Below are 24,237 nucleotides of genomic sequence, written 5' to 3'. Positions count from 1 at the left end.
CGAAATTGCAGAAAAATGAATCAGTTAATCATAAGACGTTTTTTTGTTTAATTTTATTATTTTTCATTAGAACAAGGGCAATTGCTATCTTACTTCAAAGTTATTTCCTCTCAATTAGCTGAAAAGCAAAAATTTAATTACAGTTTTTATGTGCTGTTTTTACTACTTAACTAACACGCAATCAGTAGTATGGTTTATATATATTTAAAAAGTTAAAAGACAAAACTTATCAAACTAATGTTCACTTTTATTATTCCCTGGCTATTTGATATCTAATGACAGTAAAATCCAAATTGTCAGTCGCAGTTGTATTTTTGACCAATTTACTAAAGTAATTGGTAATAATAATAATAATAATAGTAATAATAAATCAAAAAACCTCAATAGTCAATTAATCCTACTATTCAGAAAGTTCGACTCAAATATACTGACTAATCCAAGCGTAGATTGAAAGGAAACGTTTACTGCCTAAACTAAGGCATTGTTATTTTGAGTCGTTTCCGGAGATTTATTATCGACGAATTATTTAATGACTGGAATTTACCTGTAAGAAATAAAATTGTCAGTTATCTTTAATAGTTGAAATCATGAGTGAATTGAAGCTATACCACTATGGAAAAGCTGGAAACACTGGAGGGCCGCGAGATTCGAACCTAGGACGAAAGGGCCGTCCAGTGCTTCCAGGTATTCCATGGTGGTATAGCTTCAATGACTCATGATTTCAACTATTGCAATTTCTAAAATCTCCACAAAACCCTTCTGAGTTACCTTTAAATTAGTTTACATTGAAACTAATATATTTCCTATAATTGAATGTAACTATTGGTACCGATTTTTCTACACAACTGTTGATTTAAACAAAACAAATACATTCCCTGTTGTTTTAAAAAAATAACTAAATAACCCACAGATTAATTATGTAGTTAAAATTTACTAAAACAATGAGAAGAAGAAACTAATTATGGCAATGATTTGAATTTTTTAACTATTCATCTATCGAAATGAATTTATCAAAGTACTTGTGATGAGAAAGGCGAATATCAAACTGGTACCAGTTTGGAAATACTTAACATGCACCAAAACACACTACTTGTATTCCAATGTTACTAGTTACTAGTTATTATTGAACACTTATTATTGTTTCACAATACCAAATAATAGTAAAATTCACTTAAATTTTATCCATAATCCAATGTGAAAGTCGTTTTACGAAAGGAATAAAAATTATTGAAAGATCAAAGAAGTATTGGAATAGTTTCTATATCCTACTTTCACAAGTCAAACCAATGGGAGACACAACCAAAACAAAGAAGTAAACAATGATAAATTTAAGGTCAATAAGAACCAACCAACATCGAGGTGCACAGAACAAGCTGTGAAACATATATGGAGAAATTCGAACACTTCACTTCTATCTGAAGTTTGTACTGATGATGTCGTTCAGAAGAACGATGAAAGCTCCACGATCAAACCATCCAGCTCAGAGAATAAAACCCAACCAATGTCCAATACGTGTATAAAAGGCGAAAAATGGGTAAATGCAACAAATTTAGTTTCTAATATATATGTGCATCACATACTGCTGATAGCATCACGACTAAATGTTGTTTAATTAAATAAATAGGTAATGGTTATACTAATTTATGAAATAATTGAGTTTGGAAATATGAGAATCGTAGGATTTGAACTTAATGGGTCCTATACTGGTAAATGGATTGTAGGGAAGGATTGGATAGTTCTGGTAGCTATCCTTGTGAAGCTTTTTCTAATTCGTGCTACTACAGAGTCTCGTACTAGAACGAATCAATCATCCAGTGAATCTGAAGCTAGATTCGAACAGTGATTGTGGAAAAACGCCCTTTTTCACAAAACAGATAAAGCCGAAGAGTACTATGGTTTTATGTTATCAATATTTGGTTTCTCTCTTTCTTTTTAATGCTCTATTTTACCTTATATGCACACACTATTATTTTATAATTTAAACTCTAAATTCAATAACATATGCCCATATCTCAACAAAGACTAATGAATTCAATCGTGGATATATCGACAAAGGAGAAGAAAATCATCAATATCATATCAATTTGGCATTCTAATAAATGTTTCAGTTCTCAGTGGGGTCAACAAATGTATAGACACCCGCCCTTTCTAGCTTCTTGTCATGGACACAATCCTGAAATTCCCATATAAGTTGCAGTAAAACTAAAGAGCAATAAATCATTCAATCCAGTTAGGTGTACATAAATAACTGAAGATTTCATCGAGTGATACTTCCTATTAACAGCGTACAAAATACAAGAATATGATATATATATGCACCAGTTTAACATTTAAAGGTGACAGGTTATCAAGACTATTATTAAGCTTTTAAACGCCAGTGATGTATATTACAGAAAAAGATTAGTAATGTCAAAACATGAGTTAAATGTTATGTGACGGCCCAAAAGTTAGTGTTTACTCAAGTTTCTAGTGTTCACCTTGAAATGTTTAAGAAGTGTTTAGACTTCACATATAAGAATAAAATCAATTTTCCGTATTCCTTCTTCATATTCTATAGTAGACAAATGAATGTCAAATTTGTCAGAAATCTCTCTACCACTCACTTCCCATCGCTTTTTCGATTTTAATTAATTACGGTGAAATCAATGTTTCAAATTACTAGTCATCCGAGGTTTGTACAACGTTAATAAGACAATCAACAGTAGTGAGTAAAGAAATTAAAGTCAAGTCTGGAAGTGAAATTAAGTAAATTTTCTATTATAGAAAGGTCACAACCTAACAGTTCAAAGATTGACCTTAGAACCAATATCGATTTGTCCGAAAATCATATATAGATAATAAAAAAACAGATGGGTAGGCAGTTAGGTAGACAGATAAATAATATTTGGCTTGAATTTAACTGACGAACACAATATTTAATTTTAATTTCTTTTTCCGAACCATAATTAATAAAACAGGGTAGTGAAAGGGCAGCGAAGTATTATTATAAAGGAGTATTACAAAACAGAAAACACAATATAACGATTCCACACCCATTTATACAACTGTCGATTAATCCATTCATTATGAGGGAAATTTTAAAATTTTAACGAAAAAAACTATGAATGATTTGGATTATTTTGGAATTTATAACAGAAATGTATCATTGATTGAAAGCGATTTTCATTAAGAACTAATATTGGATTCAAAACTATTCAAAGTCAGGGAGTATTTGACAGTTGTTTCGTTTAACCTTCGTACTATATGGCGGTGTGCATCCACCACCCAATTTAGGGTCTAAACCAAGGTCTGTATGTCTCGCTGCATGGATTAGGTCTTCTGGTACCTTTAGGTCTAAAACCCACTCTCATAAATTTCATCAGCATTAACCCAAGATTACCGGCGCGATATTATTTCACTCTCTCACCCCAAAATCACGCCTAGAACTTCAGAATTACAAAACACGTTAATTAAACATTAGACGGTTAAAAGAGTATGTTAAAGCTTAGACTGTTAATTTAAGTTGCTTCAGTACTCACATGATAATGATATGGAATGGATTAAAAATGTGATAACCGATTCGAACTATATGAATCGAACTACTGTAATTTGATAATGACCGAATCTTTATAACTCTAGATTACTTAATGAACTAAAATGAGGAAATTCCTACATTTACGTTAGTATCGTACTACTGAATTACTAAATCAGGATCCAACGATCAGCATTTCATACACTAAAGCTAAAAAAATCAGAGGTACCTTCAGTGTCTCCTTTATCTTCGATACTGACATAACTAGCTTCTTTTATATTTCGAAACATCGCTAAAATATAAGATTGAGTCAAACTCAGTTTTTAGTAATTTTTTATAAAGATTCCCTTCAAATTGCCAACTATAAAATGTCTTCTATTGGCATGTGACAATCCACATAAGTATAGTGCCTAGCATAATATATCAATAAGCATTAAGTAACAAGTACACTGTGTAACACATTGCTATGTTAAATTACATTTGTGAGATCATTATAAGAGGTTAATAATATTAGAAGGTTAAAGAGTTGAAAATGACGATTTGAGGTCTTGGCAAGCAAAAGCTGTCATTCGATTGACGAATTAAGTTTTAATAGCCAAAATGACTCGATACTATGTAGAGCAGATTAATCCAGCATCAATACAGAAGTGTAATGTTGAGTAGAAAAAAGGCGGATGTAATCATACTAACACACGATACTTATTCACAAAGTGAATGTGAACTTTCTGACTGAGAGCTTAATCAAAATACTAATTTAATTAATGACTTAAGATCTTATGGTGACAGGAATTATAGGTCTTAAATGAAATAAGTTGACCTACTACTGGTTGACAGTTGAAATCTACATAGATCAATTTCTTTCTACATATCAGAGAAACAGGTTCCTGATAGAAATTCTACATAAAAACAAAAATAACTGTTGAAATCGTGTAATTTTCTTAAGAAGTAAAGTGTTTTTAAATGTCGAATTGTATAACATTAAAGAGATATTAGTTAATTTAACTAGAAATTAACAAATAATGAGTGAAAATTAGATCATCATGGTTACGTTGGTCTCAAGGTCAAGTGAACATGTTTTTAAATTCATTATGTATTATCAGAAGGGGTTTTGTGGAGATTTTTAGAAATCTCAATAGTTGAAATCCCGAGTCAATTGAAGCTATACCACCATGGAAAACCTCGAAGCACTGGACGGTCGTTTCGTCCTAGTATAAGACTCCTCAGCAGTGCGCATCCACGATCCTGCCTCAAGAGATTCGAACCCAGGACCTATCAGTCTCGCACGCGAGCGTTTAACCATTAGACCAGTGAGTCGGCATCCAACGGTGTTAATGTCTAACTTCAACCAATCCACAAAGTTGTGCCACTGTACACCATTGTCTTCAGTGAGTTGATACCTCACAACAGACCTGGTTGAACTCCACTGGTAACGGCTTCTCATTAAAACCCCAGGAAATGCCTCTTGAAGTCAGTCACTAGTGTGCAGATGATTATTATCAAGAGCGGTTTTGTGGAGATTTTTAGAAATTTCAATAGTCCAGTGCTTCCAGGTTTTCCATGGTGGTCTAGGTTCAATTGACTCAGGATTTCAACTATTGAAATTTCATTATGTATTGTTTGTTTGTATCTTCTCACTGATGATTAGGACTGTAAATGACCAGTCTCTTATTGGCGTATGTGCAACCTGTACATGTTGACTCGATATTACCTTAATTCACAAATATTATAAGCAAAGATAGTTGGTGACTAGTAATGGAATCCAGAACGCACATTTCGTCTCATTTATTTTTGATTGCCAGAAATGTTATATCAAAAAGTAGAATTTCTTTTTGTAGGCATAATACATGTCTTAGTGATTTTTAAATAAAACAATTAATTTTTTAGTAACCTAATGCATAAAATTAGATTCAATTTTGTAAATGGCCAAATTAATACTAGAACCTAGTGACTAGTTAAAGGAAAGTATGACTCATGTATATATAATACCAGTCCTACACCAAACAAACAAAAAAAGACAAGAAAGAAATTGAAACTTAATGTTTATCGATTTTTAATTGTAGAAACTAATATTTGTAGCCTGCACACACAAACACACATGAGAGGATTTACTGTCTTATAATAACCATACACATTATCTTATTGTTTTTCTCTTACTAGATTCTGAGTCAAAACAACAAAGAATAATTAATAATTCCATAAACGGGATTCAATATTATGTCCGGATACATTACACACACACACACACATACACTCATGTATTTATTCATTAAAAATTCAAGTATTATTCTATTGCTTTTTATGAAAAAGAAAAAAAACAGAATTTCATTAAATTACTTTAGATTTCTGAAGAAAAAAACTTCAGATTTCATAGTTAAAATACAATTGGTATTATCACAGGTTGAAACCATGAGTCAATTGAAGCTAGACCACCATGGAAAACCTGGAAGCACTGGACGGCCGTTTCGTCCTAGTATGGGACTCCTCAGCAGCGCGCATCCACGACCCCGCACTCCACGGGATTCAAACCCAGGACCTACTGGTTTCGCGCGCGAGCACTTAGCCATTAGACCACTGAGCCGGCATCCAACGATGTTAATGTCTAACTTCAACCAATCCACGAAGTTGCGCCACCGTCGTGGTCTAGCTTCAATTGACTCATGATTTAAACCTGTGAAATTTCTAAAAATCTCCATAAAACCCATTCTGATAATTGGTATTATGTCGAATAAATTAACAATAAGCTGAATACAATCATTAAATTAGAACAACACATATAAGCGAACAATACTGTTTTCAATTAGATCGTCATCAGGCTTTACTCTAATATACATGAATATTTATATGAAAATGTTAAGCCAATCAATCATCTTATTGATAGCGGTCATACTGTAGATAAATCGGATGCATTTCGAGTGATCTATCGTATAGCTCCGTCATTTCCCAACGGAGTTCGTTCCCGCCTCCTACGTATAGCTGAAGCCATAGGAATTCGTACATATAACCCCAATTTATATGTACAGAAGGAATTTGTAATCCCCCTATCACTTCCATGGCCAGTTATAACGGAGATCGTGGATGCGCACTGCTGAGGAGTCTCACAATAGGATGAAACGACCGCCCAGTGCTTCCAGGTTTCCAAAGGTGGTCTAACATCAATCGGTTCATGATCTCAATCAAAAACTTAATAACCTCCACAACCCCTAAACTAGTAATGATTATAATTTGTTTATTTTATTCTATTTTTGCTATCATTAACCTTATTTTCACATTGTTATGACGGGTGTGACTGCAGGTTTTGGTAAGCAGCGTTTATTGATCGATTCGGTGACAATGACACGTAAACACGAACGAACGGCCTACAGTTCTGATCGGTCCTGCCTCCCTGTCCAGCCCAGCCAGTTGAGTCCAGAACACAAGCCACAGCCTCGGAGATATGAATCATTATATTTCAAACATACTTTGTTTATATACCAATCAAGCATACCACATCGTACCATAATATAGAAAACAACATTTTGTACAATATTCAACAAGTGAACAGATATCGACCAATAGGAAATATCCATTTAAAGTCCAAGGACACCATTGGACTTAACATGATAATTATTGGTCTATTCCTCCGCATCCACAACACACATTTATTATTTGTTTGTAATTTTCCGCCTCTTTTCGTTTGTATTCTTCACTATTTAATTATTTACACACTTCTTATCGCGTAATGATTTTAATGTTTTGTGATGACTATTCTAAGTCTATTTACCCACGTTTGACCTTCTATTACCAACGTTTAACTACTGATAAGACTTTTGTGATCATATTTTATTATTATTACTACTATCAGTACACCTGTCTTCCTACTATCAACTTGTATTTTTACTCATTATGTGTGGTGACCTATCGTATTTCATTGTGACTATAGACCCAAATTTCCTTGATCGGTTTAACATTTTCGTATAAATATTCATGTATATTAGAGTAAAGCCTGATGACGATCTAATTGAAAACAATTGTCCGCTTATATATGTTGTTCTAATTTTCAAAATGGGGATCTTTAATAATCATTGAATTAGTTTTTTTTGCTGGTTAGCGTTTTACTTGGAATTTTCACGGTCAAAGGAGAAGAAGAAGAAGACCAAAGAACATACTACGCCGAGAAATGGAGATAGACAATTGGATAGAACTAAAAAGGAAGGCCCAGGATATAATGGGTTAGAGAATGTTGGTTGGTGGCCTATGCTCCATTGAAGGGGGGGGGGTAAAACGCGTAAGTAAGTAAATGTAAAACTGAATACGATTACCATAAAAATATTCTAACCTAGAAAACAAGGTTTGAAAATAACACTCATTTTGGACTGAAGCATTGAAAATCAGACAACTATTCATAGCTAACCGTAGTTAGCTGTGGTCTAACACTGAAATTATCAATAATTATAAATTCCTTCTACGTAGTTTAACGGTATTGAGTTGTCTTTGAGATATGAGTCTGTAAGGATTGGTGGATATGTACTGTTTTTAATGCGTCCTAGGCTGCAGTGAGACTTATATTCAATGTGACCTTATATTTATTGATTTTCCAGTTCTAGTTAGTTCGAAATAAATATATTTTAAATTATACAGGACCTCCAAAAATCCGACATAATTTCTCTCCAATTATTTGTCTGGTTGTAGCTACAATAAAGTTAATAAACAACCATATCTCCTAAAATGATATACCGTATGTACATACAGACAAGGTCTAAGAACATATGTGTATGCATGTCTACGCAACATAAAAACTGCAATGAATTCTGATGACTCATACATATCCCAAATGAAATAGAGTTGTAAACCATTAAGTCTAGGAAATAACACAAGTTACGATTATCAAAGCAAGATATAAGGAAGGAAAGTAACAATTCTAACAACAATAATACTGGTAGAGATTGTAATAATAAACAGTACAGTGAAGATGACAAAATAACGATTGATAATAACATTGAGAGAGGGGGGTAAACATACTTTTTTATTCTAGACGTAGAGTACAAAAAACATGTATCCTTTTCACTTAATGTAGACAAACACGAAACAGATGGTTATATAAGTATTTACATATATCTCTATGTGAATGTGTCTGTGAAAACACAGAAATTCACTACAAACCAAGTAAAAAACATAATAAATTTCATTACTCAAAAATCAGTCATACGACAATATCAGTAGTGAAGTTTTCGAAGGAAATTACATAATATTTGACAAATACTTCATTTTATATTCCGAGACATTTTTCAAACCAGACGATTTCGACAATTTATGGGTCTAATCTACTAATGTAAAAAATATTCGATGGAAAAACAAAAAAAAATCGCGAATTGTTAACTTCAGGATGGGTTGCCTCAAGGTCGCGTTAGAGATTATCGTCTTTTGGGATCAATTGAAAGTTTCGTACAACGACAACAACATCAGTTGTCAACATCATAATACAGAAGGATAAGCAACAATATGTTTCATACGGTAACTGAAACGTTTACTAGTAAGATTACACAAGCTTCTTTTGAATGCAAAAGTTAGGTTTGTGAACATAGATTCCTGTAGATTCAGGAATATGCAAAAGACGAACTCGCAAACAATGTGGTAAATAGGAAGGAATATGGTGTATAACATCAAGAGCTTTATCCAAGTCAACTTAATGACCTGTGTTCATCAAATGAACAAGAATAGAACTCTTAAGCACTCTTACCTATCATTTGCTCAACCAAGACGAATGGTGTTCTGCTATGCGATGATGTACTTGCAAAATTGTACACCTTATAAAACTGATTCCACAGGTGCGATTAACTTGGTAAATACACATGGATATGGAGGATTTAGGCAGTCTGTTTTGATTGGCAATTCTCATTATCGGACGATTGTAGAAGACCGTATTAAACTTGGCTGCAGTAAATTTTTTCTGCACATTTCTTAACCTATGAGTTACAATTTCTTCGAAAACGTCATTTAAGAACAGCACCTTCTTCAGAGAGGTAGTTACGTTTGGTCTTCTTTTCATTACATTCATGTGTTTGTTGGTGATTTCTGTTAGATATCCACACCTAAGAAGCAGGCTACAGATATTACTTGATTTATTTTTAGTGGGGCCCTTTTATTTGTCGTCATTTAGATCGGACGATGTTTGTTGACGGGCTCTCCACTTTAGTGGCCCATGGATCTGACTCCAATTAGATCGTATGAATGTTTGTCATCGCCTATTCTCGTATACCATCATCGACTTAAATCACGTTGGTCAATAACGGGATTAAATAAGTCAAATAACGAGAATGGACTTTTGAACACATATATTTTGTATACGAAGTGAATGGAACAGAGAGAAGAGAAACGACGCACAGTGGAGATGGCGGGTAAGCCAACTCCCCTTTAACCAAGCGTTAGTCAATATTTATAGTTACGCAAAAGTAAGCTACAGACATGTGATGAATAATGGGATAAGATATGTACACACATGTACGCGCTCATATAAAAACAGTCAAGATTGATAAGCGAATAATTAACAAGGTCAAAATGTGACTCAAGTAGAATGAATAGACTGGGCTGTCCGAAAGCTAGAATAAGGTATATGAGCTTAACGCAATAGCCGACACTACACATTTTCAATGATGTCATCAGAGAAAATCATTCTGGCACAATGAGTCAGAATTTTTATTAAGTTTCTTTTCTATATATGGTTGGCACAGCACTATCAGTCAGACAGTAGAACTATGGAAACGATTATATTGTCCAATTATATATTTTCTTCGTATCCCTCTTTTTAATGTTATATCTACTCTTGTCAGTTGGATATTTAGAAACAATATGCTATTATTCTCTTCTTCCTTGAGCGTAAAAGTAATAGATAGGTGGATGTTATTACATTTATTAAGTAAATTATTCTTTTCATGTTTATTTTCTAATACTATCAAAGTATCGTCTATGAAGCGACAGTAAGATTATTTTCAAGATTTTAAGTTCTATTCAGTTAGAAATAAAAACTTCTGATTGGGATCTATGAGACAATTAAGTGATATGAATTAAAAAAGAGGTTGCTGTATCATGCAAATATTGATTCTGGTACCGTTTGAACAATATTTATTTAATAGTTGAATTCATGAGTTGATTTAAACTAGACCACCATTGAAAACCTGGAAGTGCCGGACGACTGTTTCGTCCTAGTACGGGGCTCCTCAGCAGTGCGCATACACGACCCCGCAAGCCAGATTTTTATTTGTTCATTTTAGACTTATTATAAATTAAATGTGAGTAAATTGAAGCATAAAACTCAGGAAAAATTAATATGTATTTATTAGTGGGTCACGTGTTACGTATGCCTGGACACCGATTGCCACGGCGTTGGAGACGGTTGGAAGAAAGTTAGGGGCAGCCAAAGCAAAACGTGCAATCAGTCTATAAAGTTACTAACTTCTGGTCTGAGCCATGTTGGTAGATGCAGACTACTTAGTTGGGGTCTGCGTGACTATCGTAACCAATGGTTGGAGACTGCGTGACATGGCTCAGAACCAATCAAAATGGCGTAGGTATATACACTCTGTCTTCCCTTAAATCGTGAGATGAAAATCACTTTATGCATTTCTTTCTACGAACTAATTCTTTCTTCCTGTATTATATCCTTATATGCTATTTTTCTTTTATATATTACTACCATTGAAGTAACTACTCCTATGAATTCGGTGTTCATCTTGTTGTGCTAATGAGGTGTGGCAACTTGGACCGATGTATATATGTACCTGGTTCTACGTTGTAGCTGATTGACTGAGTTCTATAACAAGATAAATAGGAATAAAAATTGGATTTCTGGAACTGTCCTACCTGAATTTATCGTTTACGTTTTTGTCATATTACTACTAAATACCTAAATTATCGTGTTTTTGTTTTCTCCTACTTGTAAGCTTTACGGTGATGCAGAAACCGTAGGTTTTGCATCTTTCTTAAATTAATGTTACCTTATTACGGACCTATTGCTTAGCCTCTTCCACTAATGGCATAGTTATGCAAGTATTAAAATTTTTATTACTGCTGGTGTGTGCTCCCCTGCTTCTGTTTGGGGACCCAGGCAGTATTACAGCCCTCACACGTATCAAATGAGATCTGTGTGGCGCATATCTATTTGGTGCCTCCTTGTACCAATATCTATATGTGCTCTAGAGTTTCTTTATTTTATTGTGAGTTGCAAAATGAAGTGAACTGTGTAATTAGAAGTTTCTACCTACTGTGTTGTGTTCTATCCTGACTACTGTATCAGCGTGTGTGGGAGAACTGCATTCTGAACGGACAGTCGCTAAGTTTTATTTTCTAATGTTATTTCACTATCATAGTGTCACTGGTAAGTCTAAGGTCACTGGTACCAGATAAATATAGTCTAGACGAATAATTAACTAACACATTGACTAGATCAATACAATTGAACAAATGTAATTAAGGCGTGATCTCACATGCCCCAAAATCAAATCAAGAAATTTGTTTTTTTTTTTCGGTCGGGTCGATTACATAGTCGGTTTTTTCTGTTTTGATAATAGCCTTAGTATTTGAAATGTCTACTAGTGTGTCGTTCCCAGAATTTTAAGTCATTCTTTGGATCATTTAGTGGGTGAGTACTACTACATATTGGGTAGCAATATTTACTAAAGATTTTGTTTTAAGCCATAAATCGCACTATATTTGCGTTTTTCATACAATATGTCGGGATGTGCCACACCGGACATCTATAAAACAAGCGATTGTGGCAAACTGCATGAACATGATGTGAAATGTTTGACGAATATGATATCCGGCACTGATGATCATTGAAACCTAGTACGTATTAAATCTTCAGGTCCCGGCCTCGATCACTGGCAAGTATACAGGAGGGTATTGCTGAAAACCTGGAAGCACTGGACGGCCGTTTAATAGTATGGGACTCCTCAGCAGTGCGCACCCACGATCCCGCTAGCGGAATTCGAAACCAGGGTTTCTAGTGAGAAGCCGTGACCAGTGGAGATAATCCTCGTCGGATAGAGTCAGGTATCTACCTCAGTACAATGGAAGATGGTCGCGCGATTTCGTGGATTAGTTGAAGTTAGACACCAACACCGTTGGATGCCGGCTCATAGTCTAGAGGTTAAGCGTTCGCGCGCGAGACTGAAGGCCTTAGGTTCGAATCTCTTGAGGCAGGATCGTGAATGCGCGCTGCTGAGGAGTCCCACAATAAAACGGAACGGCCGTCCAGTGCTTCCAGGTTTTCAATGGTGGTCTAACATTATTCAGTTCATAATCTCAATAAAAAAAATGAAATATTTCCTTGCAAAAAATAGATAAACGTAAATGAAACAATTTATTTGAAAAATCCACGAACATCTGTGTTTGGTTTGTTTGTAATGTACATACCATGGATTTTATTACCAAAAAAGGAAAGCAAAAAGAATGTAGGAAATTCTAGAAAGATATCACACTGTAATGATTCAGCGAATGGAAAGAAAATAAAAATTACCAAAAAATTCCTACTGGAGACAAAGATGATGTGTGTAGTATCAAACAAAGCAGAAAAACAACACACAACTGAGATCTAAATCTCTTATCACCCTCATTATTTTATGTGTTTTAATCTGGAAGATTATTTATTCACCTGTAAAATAGCCAAGCAAGTATAACTTAATGAGTGACTGTATAAACACATAATTAACTCATGCTTTAAATGATAACCTTAGTCATATGTTGTTAAGATCTAGGTAAGCTCACCTCGCCTTCCCAATACACTCTAGAATGCCTTAGCAACCTATAATGTTTAGCCAAGAGAAAATTTCACGTAAATTTATGCAGTATGCCAAATGATTCATACTTGCATTGTTTTTAGGCCTAGGATAAAAACGGAAATAACCACACCCTAATCTTATAACACGAAAAAAATACCACAATGTATGCCATAGATGATTGTAAGTTAACATGATTATAAGCCTAAATTGAGGCTATGGATTGAAAAATAAGAGGGTAACACCCAAAATCCAGACACTATCGTGTAAACATGCTTGCGTATGTATGTATTGACAAGATTCGATTGTGTTAGTGTAAATGAATGGCACAATGGGATAATAATATCATTTATAAAGTTTGTAACATAAGGGCTCGAATTACGCCACCATGATATATGCTACTGAAATTTGATCCATCTTAGTCTCTATGTTTAGGTCAAATCTGGGTTGCCTCAGTATGGCAAATGGATTGTGGCTAGCAATGGAATAAAGGACGTGAGTTTCGTCTAATTTTTGAATCCATTAACCGAATATAATTACATCCAAGTTTCGATGTCCATGTCGGTCTCAAACTCAGCACTTTTTGCTTCAAACACCAAAGCGTTATCTACTGAGTGCAGATAGCCACTGACTCGTTCAAGGCGTATGATATGTATATTGTTATTATTAAGTATTTGAGCCATCCCGTTGTTAACATTCAAAACTGAAACTGCAACTATCCCAATAAGACGAAACGAGTATTTTGAATCCCACTGTTGGCTACAATCCACCAACCATATATACATAATGCTGGTTAGCTATAAAGATTATTGCAATTTTTGCGACAGCTTTGGTTATAAACTGACTTCAGATCCAATGATTCCTCGTGCTGAAGTTAGTTCGTGATGAAAATTACCCGGGATCACATAACAGATTATTGTACAAATTTCAAATCCACAATATCTCCTTATAAAAACTATCCGGAAAATACAGCTTTCCACGTGGACAGTGTTGATTATAAGTGGTATAGTGTTTAAAAAGGTTATATGGATTGTACAACTACTAGAATAGAATATAATCAATAAATCCGAATGACAACTACTTACTATTCCAGTTTATTAACGTAAAGTTACCTAATGATCGAAGGTCTAGAGACATAATAATCGGTCAGATATCACAAACAGGAAAAATGATGTAGTTCAACACAAAACATTTGACACAGAATGAACATGATTAAAATTTACTTAAAACATCATTGACTGCTAGATAATATGAGCTTTGTAGGTCATTCATGATGCTCGTTACTAATAATAATCAATACAACTTAATTGAGACTTATAGATTACATCTTGAAGTAATTGCCAAACCATATGCTAAATAAATGTACTTACCAGAATCAGGTATTTTACTGACCAGGACAATATTTGGTGGACGAATTGTAATGACTTCCTGTAGAACTTCCTAGAATAGGAAGAAAGATCATTAAATATGAAAAGTTAAACGTTTAAAGCAAAGACATTAAATTAACTCATTGAAAGCAGACAGTCAAGTTTGTTCAACAAAGTAACATTTGTAAGTGATCAAGTTAAAAGGTTTCAGTTGAGATTTATTGGATATTTTAGAAATAATTTCTCTGTGAATCGTAATTAGCTTTAAAACCATTCGGAAATGAGTAGCTATTTCAACCATATTTTGTAACTTATCAGTAATATCAGAAGGGACATTTGTGGACATTATAATAGTTTTAATAGTTGAATTCATGAGTCAAAAACCCCTTCTGATACTAATCAGCGTATGGTCACTAGTGACGGTCTCCAAGAGGTATTTCATAGAGTTCTAGTGAGAAGTAGTGACCAGTGGAGTTCAACTGGGTCCATTGTGAAATAGTAACTCACTGAAGACAATGCTAGATGTGTCACTCAATTTCGTGGATTATTTGAAGTTAGACACCAACACCGTTGGATGCCGGCTCACTGGTCTAGTGGTTAAGTGTTCGCGCGCGTAACCGATAGGTCCTGGGTTCAAATATCGCGAGGCGGGGTCGTGGGTGCGCACAACTGAGGAGTCCCACAATAGGGCGAAACGGTCGTCCAGTGTTTCCAGGTTTTCCATGGTGGTCTAGTTTAAATCGACTCATGATCTCAACTATTGAAATGATCAATAGTACATACAAACAAGACCACCCACGGAGTTGCGTAAATTTCAGCAGAGGCTTATAATAAAATCGAAAAAAATCATGGTACTTTTTCGTTGTTAGTGAATTTTCGAGTTTACACTGACTTGTATTGGAAATAATCGTTAACTTATAAAACATAGACAACCAATGGAAACCAAGAAGCAATTTTACCTAGATTTATGAAATGACCTGATTATCACATCTTAGTTTGTCGAAAGTTATCGATTGATTTAGTCTAGATATAATCATAGTCATTTAATTTAATAATAAACTTTTTATTCGATAAACAGATGAATTACTCTTATTTATCAAAGAAGGAAATAAAACCCCGTTATTGATAAATAAATCACACAGAAGTGACATCAGAAGGAAAAATTCCCAAAATCTGAGTAAAACAAGATATTTGATTGAGACCATCAATCGATTGATGCTAGACCACCTTTGGGAATCTGGAAGCACTGGACGGCTGTTTCGTCCTATTGTCGGACTCCTTAGCAGTGCGCATCCACGATACCGCTCACGGGATTCGAACCCAGGGCTTTCAGTCTCGCGCGCGAACGCTTAACCTACTAGGCCACTGAGCCGGCATCCAATGGTGATAGTATCTAACATCAGCCAATCCACGAAACTGAGTGACACACGATTCAATGCTGAAGCAATCGCATGTACCGTGAAAACCGGCTTGTTCAATGTTCTGTTTGTTTCAAACTCATCCAGTTAGTGATACTGACAAGTACAAATGATGTAATTTTTCATAGAAAGGCAATACAAAAATAGAATAGATAAATAATATATAATATAATATTCTTGTTGTTCCGTTGTAGTATTTAAACTTGAATTAATTTTGATTTGGTTATTTATTCTCTGAAGAAGTGGCTTACACTAAGGCACGAAACATCGGAAAATTTATTTACTCTACTCGCTGGGATATTACAAATATATTATTTTCATCTATAACAATCTACCCAATGCTCAATTTATTCAAAATTATCAAGTCAAACCTTAGTAATTAAACCTACAAAAATAGAATGTTCAAACAGAATTTTCAATGGTTAATTACTGAAGAGTTTTACAAGTCAAATAAACAACTGACAAATAACCGATGGGTCGTAGTTACTAAAAATAATAAATGAAAATCATCTTCAAATCAATGTACCGTTCCTTAATATGATAGAAGTTAGTCATTAATAAATATAAAAGTCTAGTGTACTACTTATTATCTATTATAAGTAGGTCAAAATAATTTAACTCAAACTAGATATATTCTTTAGCATAGCTAAACATAAACGTCACGATTAACGGTGTTTGTTATACATGGTTATTAGTAGTAAGTTAATTAACAACACTCATAGGGAACGGTTTAATAAAGACCCTGAAATTACTTCCAAAATAATTGATTTTTGTTTTGTTATACATTAATTCGTATGGAGTTTCAAAATGCATAGTGTATTGATAAGTAAGCTTCAGTACACATACAAACATCAAGATGAATGAAGCTTCTTGTTTGTTCATTTATGTGTTCTTTTAATAATAGGTAAGTAAATAATTATTTATTTTATTGTAAAAAAAAGTGGCAAATCAATATTTCTGTTAAGTAGATAACTTTAAGGTCAATAGTGTTTGTAATTCACCAATTACAAGTAGGAAAACTGAGAAACAATGTCAATTGTTCAACAGTTCAAGTTGTTGACGAGTAGCAGAATAAGATTTGAAAAAAAGAAGACATTTGAGGGCAAATCTTTTTGATTTTTTAATGATTCTCTAGTTGATAGCAACTTGTAATGATTGAGTTTTTGTTTATTCGTGATATCAAGATGAATTACAGTAGGGACTAGCTGACATATCTATAATGTAACCTATGAAACTACCTAGTCATGTAGTATATATTAATCTTTTAAACGATACTTTTTCACATCTCGTGAGGAATATATTCGGATTTTGTTTCAAATATCTTGAGTTGAAATGTCATTAATTAAATGGAAATATTCTAGAATGTGAAACTATTTCAATGACTATTGCATTGTTTTGACAAGAAAGATAGCAAACCCTTATAAAATAGAAGTCTCATATGAGAATTTCAAAGCTTCTTTCAAAACAAGTTGTTGTCGAGTGAACAACTGTTGTAAATCAGATAGTATGTATCATGTAATTTATTAAATAACACAATATGATCATTAATTTGCGGGAGATAACAAACCAGCTTCCAAATTAAAAGGAAATTAAGAAAATACGTTGAAGTTGCATAGGAAATACATTACGGAAATCATCAAACTGCATCACAAGGCAAGCGGTAACTTGGATTCCTGAAGGGAAATGGGAAATAGGATGACCAAGAAACACAATGCGTCGGGAGTTTGAAGCAGACATCAAAAGAATGAAGAGCAACTGGAAAGGATAACCCAGGACAGAGTTCGATGGAGGATCCTGGTGGAAGGTCTATGCTCCTCCATGAGGGGTAAGAGGCGTAAGTAAGATGACTATTAGTCAGTGGGGAACCATAATGAATACTAACACTTGTATCTTTGTCTTGTATTAGGTGTATAGTATACTTTTACATTGATCACTTGATTAAAAATAAGAATAGAAAAAGTGTAAAACATGGTTTGTTGGAAACCTTTGGTACTGATCTACATTACTATACAACCATACCAACTTAAATTAATGAAATGAATAAGTCCTGAGCTTTAGGCTACATGTTTTGTGAGAATGTAAGTATGATTGTCTAACTAATAAAAATGAAACAAATAGGAGTTAGACATTAACACCGTTGGATGCCGGGCCCAGTGGTCTAATGGTTAGGTGCTCGCGCGCGAAACCAGTAGGTTCTGGGTTCGAATCCCGTGGGGTGCGGGGTCATGGATGCGCGCTGTTGAGTAGTCCCATACTAGGACGAAACGGCCGTCCAGTGCTTCCAGGTTTTCCATGGTGGTCTAGCTTCAATTGACTCATGATTTCAACCTGTGACAAAGAGAAGTATTCATACACACAACTCATGTAGCCATTGGTGTAAATGACCACATAGAGACTGTCAAAACATTTAAAAGGGATTTCGCTGTACTAGAGGGAGATCGATTTCATCAGTGATTCACTCAGCATTGTATATATTAATGAAGAATCACTCAAACTGCCATAATTTCAGCTAATAATTTGTTCGAAATGCTGATGTACAGAAATGAAGTAGGTATTTGAAAGAACTGAAGTCTGAGGTTTAAAATTAAAATATTCAGACTTAAGTGAGTGGCCTATTTGACATTATGAGAATAAGACCACTGTAACAACTACAAATGTAAATATTTACATAATTTATGTCAGTTTAATCTCTTGTCATTCGTAAATATATTTACATATGTGGAATTCAGACTTAAAATATTATGAACATGATTGGCTAAAAATCACGAAAGGTCAAATTTATAAAGGTCATGGTATATCAAGATTCAGTCTATTGGTGTTTTTACGGGAAGTCAAACTAGGGTACCAATGTCACTTATTTTCTGCGAAATTGTCCATCTTCCCAACCGAAGAAAACTGCCTTTGTCTTGAAAAAAAAAAACTAAATATAAGAATTTAGATATTAGTATTTATTTTCTATGCTTCTTTTGTTATTTCATTAAAAAAAAAACTATGTACAATTGGATTCCATTGGATTCCACTGCAAGCCACTATTCATCTTTGCTTATAATGCTTATGAGTTAAGGCAATACGTACAGTATGCACATATGCCAATAAGAAACTGATCAATTGCAATCCTAACACATCCATGAGAAGATTCAAGCAAACAATATGAAGGGAATTTAATTGTATTCTTTGTTCGAAAAAGTATGATTCACTCATAGTGAAAACAACAGAAAACTTAAGAAAAAATAAAGGCAAAAAAGATGTCCAAGAATAAATTGGATAACACCTGAAACAATGAACAAACGAATAATAGATTTAAAGTTATTTTGCGTGTATTTGACAATAAAACATAATTTGAAAATTAGTCTTTTAATATTAATACTTTGAATAGCTTTTTGGTATAAACAACATCAAAAGTAAAGGTGTGTGGTTGTGCACAAATATAGGCATAAAACATGTACATATGTAATTCTATATTGCACTGTTTGTAGGAAGATGTGCACTGTTATTTAGCACAATGTTTATAGCACAACGTGTGAATAACACCGTTGAACGATGGAATATAAAAAATTATCTTAATATGAGTGTTTACGACAATTCGAAATGCATGATACATTTATGTCAATGTATGACTCCATGATTATTCTTGTGTATTATTAAGTCACAGAGAATATAACTCCTATTATCTATTGAATATCATCTTCGGATATCTGGCATATTGCCAAGCTATTGAATTACAATTAAAATTCATTTAACCTATAATTCAGACTCTCGTTTGAATATATATTGCAATATGCTGTTAGTTTAAACACCATTGGTTTTATCATAACTTAATATAAGTCAAGGAACTATTGAAAACTAATGAAAGGAAGACTAAGAAATGTTTTATTTTGAGTCTAGGCTACCCCATAGCAACACATACTCATGAATACATTTAGGAGTTATTTGTCTTCAATTTTCCTTTGAATACATCATCTGGGCTACCTGTTTCTGTCATCTAGATATTTCAACAAGTTATACTATTTTTGTTTGTTTTAATATATCATTATGTCTATTAATCGCATAACCTATCCTGGTGCATTTCTGAAAAGCGTACAACCTTTCGTTGTCAAAGTTACAAAAAGCCCAATAGGAGATAATGTGGTCGCTGGCAATATGCAGAGAAAATATACATTATTCAGATGTTTATTTACTGGACTGCTAACATCTAATTGGCGATCACTAAATATTTATCGTCAGGATCGACCAAGAAGTAAGAAACGGAAACTTGTTGGAATACTTTGTGCTGAGAATTCTATATTGTACCAAAAATATAATATTGAATAAAGCTTATAATAATAATAATAATAATAATAATAATAATAATAATAATAATAATAATAATTGTAACATATTAATACATAAGCCTACTATAAATTCGTCTATTTCGTCATAGTAGTTTACAATAAGCTAAGGATTGATATTAGTCCTGGGAATTAAAAATATACATTAAATTCCATTTGCAGTTTTAATATACACATATAATACAGGTTGTAAACATTTAATATGAATTAAAAAGAAACAATTTATATTGGTCAAATTATCACTTTCGTTCCTTTCAAATACACAGGTTATTTAGTAATTTCATTTGATAATCCATTGAATTAGGAGTGTAGAGGTAATTAAGAGGACAATTGTAATACAACTATTTATTGGTATTTAATATGATTATCAGTAAATCTTAAGTTTTAATTTGAAGAAATTAAGAAAAAAGTATTATTGAGATAGGTTATTTTCAGTAATTTTCTTAGGTTAACATTTGATACAAGAAAAAACATCTCTTTATAGGGGATTAGAGTAACGGTGAAAATATTACTGAATTACTAAACAGTTCAACTTTTCCCACATTCTATAACTTTTGTTATTCACTTCTATGTCAGTGAATTGATTCTTAATACTAATGATCCTTAATGTTATTTCTTTATTAATGACACTAAATGTTTATTGTTATAACAGGGTACTAAGTATTATATCACACTGAAATTAAATAACAAGTGGTGAAGAAAAAAAGGAGTAGAGGGTTTTTTTCGGGGAAAAAGTACGAATTAGAAGTAACGAATGATTATCCTACAATAATAAAACAATCAAGATAGAATATGTTCAATTAGCTGTACCAGACTATTCATGAAGTATGCAATGGAAGAACTAGTGACTATCGATGCTCTAAGCGATTATCTGATAATATTACTGAAAAAGTACCAAACCAGAATGAATTAGTTATTCAATGCTCCCTAAGTTACAATGACACAACAACTCAAATCAATTCATGAAAAATATCACTTACAAATTAAGTTGATCTTCTGAAAAAACCCTCCCCTCCAAGTGATAGATGGAACTTTAAATCTATGCTGAAATGTGATTGGCTGGTTTGAGTGAGACAATATTTTAAATATTATGTACTACATAGTTTAATAAAAGAAGTGAGGTTTCTACTTTTCATCATTACAGTAGAACAAAATATTACATATAGATTAAATAACTGGTTTTATTTTGTTTTTTTCTTAAATATTACATTGTTTCACTTGTTAACAAAGTTTTACAACAGCAACGTCAGTGAATAAAAACAAACGAAATACTGGGCAAATTTGAACACTGTAATTTTCAGACAGAATATTAGTCAAAACAACACTTTTTCTGTCTACATGCAAAATTCTAACGAATATATAAACAGTGAATCTAATGAATTTTCTTTTTTTACATAAATAACAAAAGTCTGATAAACAAAATCAATGATCAGTTAGTAGGATGTTTAAAAGGCTGATGTTTGACTTTTTTTTCCAGAAACCAAACTTCATAATAATGTCGGCTTTTTAAAGGATTATATGGTAGTTTGTCATGTATAATATATAAAGGCGGAATGTTTGCTGGAGTAGGAATAGGTTTTATGAAATCTACGAGAGATCAAACCAAAACAAAGCATCACTACTTCATGAACTCACTAACTTTTGGACTGTGTTGTGTAGGTACGTGGGATAATCTGGTTGCAGCTTAAGATAAACGCAATCAGTGATTGGAAACATTGGTCAGTATGAGTCAGAATCGATCATAGCGGTGAGAACGTATTTACTCTTTATCTTCTCACGTTTAATTCATTCATCTTTCTTCCGAACCGGATTCTCTAATTTTTAGTCTTTTTTGCTGTAATTAATGCGACCAGTATTTCCATCTTGTCAATTTTTTGTCACCGTGCTAATTGTAGTATAGCAAATTAATATGAACCACATTTATTCCAGGCTCTTGATCGATTATAAGTGATTGTACAAAGAATAGGTTATTATATAAGAACAGAGCATTTTGTTTAGTGCTTACTGGTTTTAAATGGTTCTCTCCAGTCACATATCACATAGAGTAGTCAAAATTTTCTTTAAAAAATGTACAGAAAATCTTTAAGAAAAAGTCATTCAAGTAGACAGGGGTTCTTTGTTGTTGTTGTTGAATGAACTGAAACTTCGTCCAGGATAACAGAATAAATGTCAATGATAATTAGTAATATGGATTATAGAAAATTAAATGTCAATAAAAACTAAATGATTATGTAGATATTTTATCGTAGAATCATTCATTTCGACAACTTATGAAAAAATCTCTTTTATTGGTGAGACTATAATTTATGGACAACCTTTGAGAGATGCTCAAGTGACCTTGAAGGTGTCTACCTACTAACTAGGGCTAAATGAGGGTTATATAACAGTTTGAAGAATAAGGATTATGATTTATAGTTGATGGTTAGGGTTTTCATCACGAACTGACATCAGCTATAATGCCAGGATTCTATTTAGCCAAATCTAAGGCCTGTTATCGTAAATCTGATTGGTTCGTCCATAAATTATAGTCTCACCCATATCTTATCAAATAATAATATTGAGTAACTAACTTATTCCTATTAAAAAAAGTACTGTTTGTTTAACAAATATATGTACTTGCAAGACAACTAATGAAAGAGTTCTACATTTTTGAGCATAGTTTGCAATAATCGACTGTAGTCAGATTTGTAAATGATTAGGTTCAGTTTTAATGAAGTTTAATGGTTTGTGGTAAATTGAATAGTATTTGTAAAGTTTATTAAATTATAGAGAAATCAATATTAATATTATGATATAAATGGACTGAATTTCGGGATCATTCAAATTATAAGGTAACAATAAATAACTAAGTTAAAAACTTCTATGTTTTTATCATATTTTAAATTGTGATTTTCTAGCTAACATTGTTAGGTAGTGGGAACACTATTAATTAATTAATTAATTAATCAGTTTCTGAAAGCACTCAATCACAAAATTAATAAAAGTCACGATTTACTTTCTCAGAGTTTACTGGGTTCAAACAATAAAGGATGCATGAATTTCCCCTATCAAATAAACGTTGATATTGATGATATTTGATAATTATCGAGAAAGTCTTCTCTAATTACAAAGATTCAAGCAACAGGCAACATTGTTAGCTCTATATGAAAGGACAAAGTTTAAGCTCAGCATATTGACCTGAGTACAATCTGAGTTACGAAACTGTATTTATTATTATTATTATTACTATCGACAGATAGCCGATATTCTCAATAGAAAGGAATTAAAGGGATGAATAAAAGAATAATAAGATTTTCTTATGATATCGAGCGAAAAACAGTAGTGATAACAGAAATAAAAAATGTAAACTCTTCATGTTACAATAAATGATTCAAATTGTCACATATCAAAATAAAATAAAGTAATTAAAGTTTCTAAAAATGGCAACATAAGGACATGCGTACTCGAGAATTTTCAACAAACGACACATGACACCATAATTCATTATCCACTACTAGTATGAACTTTAGAAGTTCGCACTATTTTTAAATTCACTGGTGTACATCACATTAATACATAATATCTGACTAATAAAAACGATAGATTAGTATCTAAATGGATAGTTCTTCAATTAAAGTGAAGAGGTAGGTTGATTATGAATACAGTGGTCTTGAATGCTGTTAGAGGTATGAGGGAGGTTATCACTCCCCGGTTGCCCATACCGAGGAAGGGTTGTTCTGGAGGTACCTTAAAAGGAAATTGGATTAGAGGTGGTCTTAGTGACCTAGGAGCGTGACCGCAGTGCCCAAAGGATAACTGCTTGAGGTCGGTCACACACAACCTTTTTATGAGTAATTTTTGTGTTAGCTCCGTACCTGTTCA

The 24,237-nt window shown here is 33.2% G+C and overlaps 1 protein-coding gene across 1 annotated transcript in view; it reads right to left on the bottom strand.

Moving 5' to 3' along the window:
* Window positions 1–24,237, bottom strand: part of CCDC88B_2 (Coiled-coil domain containing) — a gene marked incomplete at its 3' end in the record, with an annotated part of 81,854 nt that overhangs the window by 40,136 nt on the left and 17,481 nt on the right. The window contains exon 3 of the mRNA XM_051219210.1: window positions 14,634–14,703. Within this exon, the coding sequence (XP_051068090.1) occupies window positions 14,634–14,703 (70 nt within the window). The remainder of the gene's footprint in view (window positions 1–14,633; window positions 14,704–24,237) is intronic.

Source organism: Schistosoma haematobium, chromosome 2 (genome assembly GCF_000699445.3).
Source record: "Schistosoma haematobium chromosome 2, whole genome shotgun sequence".
NCBI classification, from domain to species: domain Eukaryota; kingdom Metazoa; phylum Platyhelminthes; class Trematoda; order Strigeidida; family Schistosomatidae; genus Schistosoma; species Schistosoma haematobium.
This window is presented reverse-complemented; position numbering and strand designations above follow the sequence as displayed.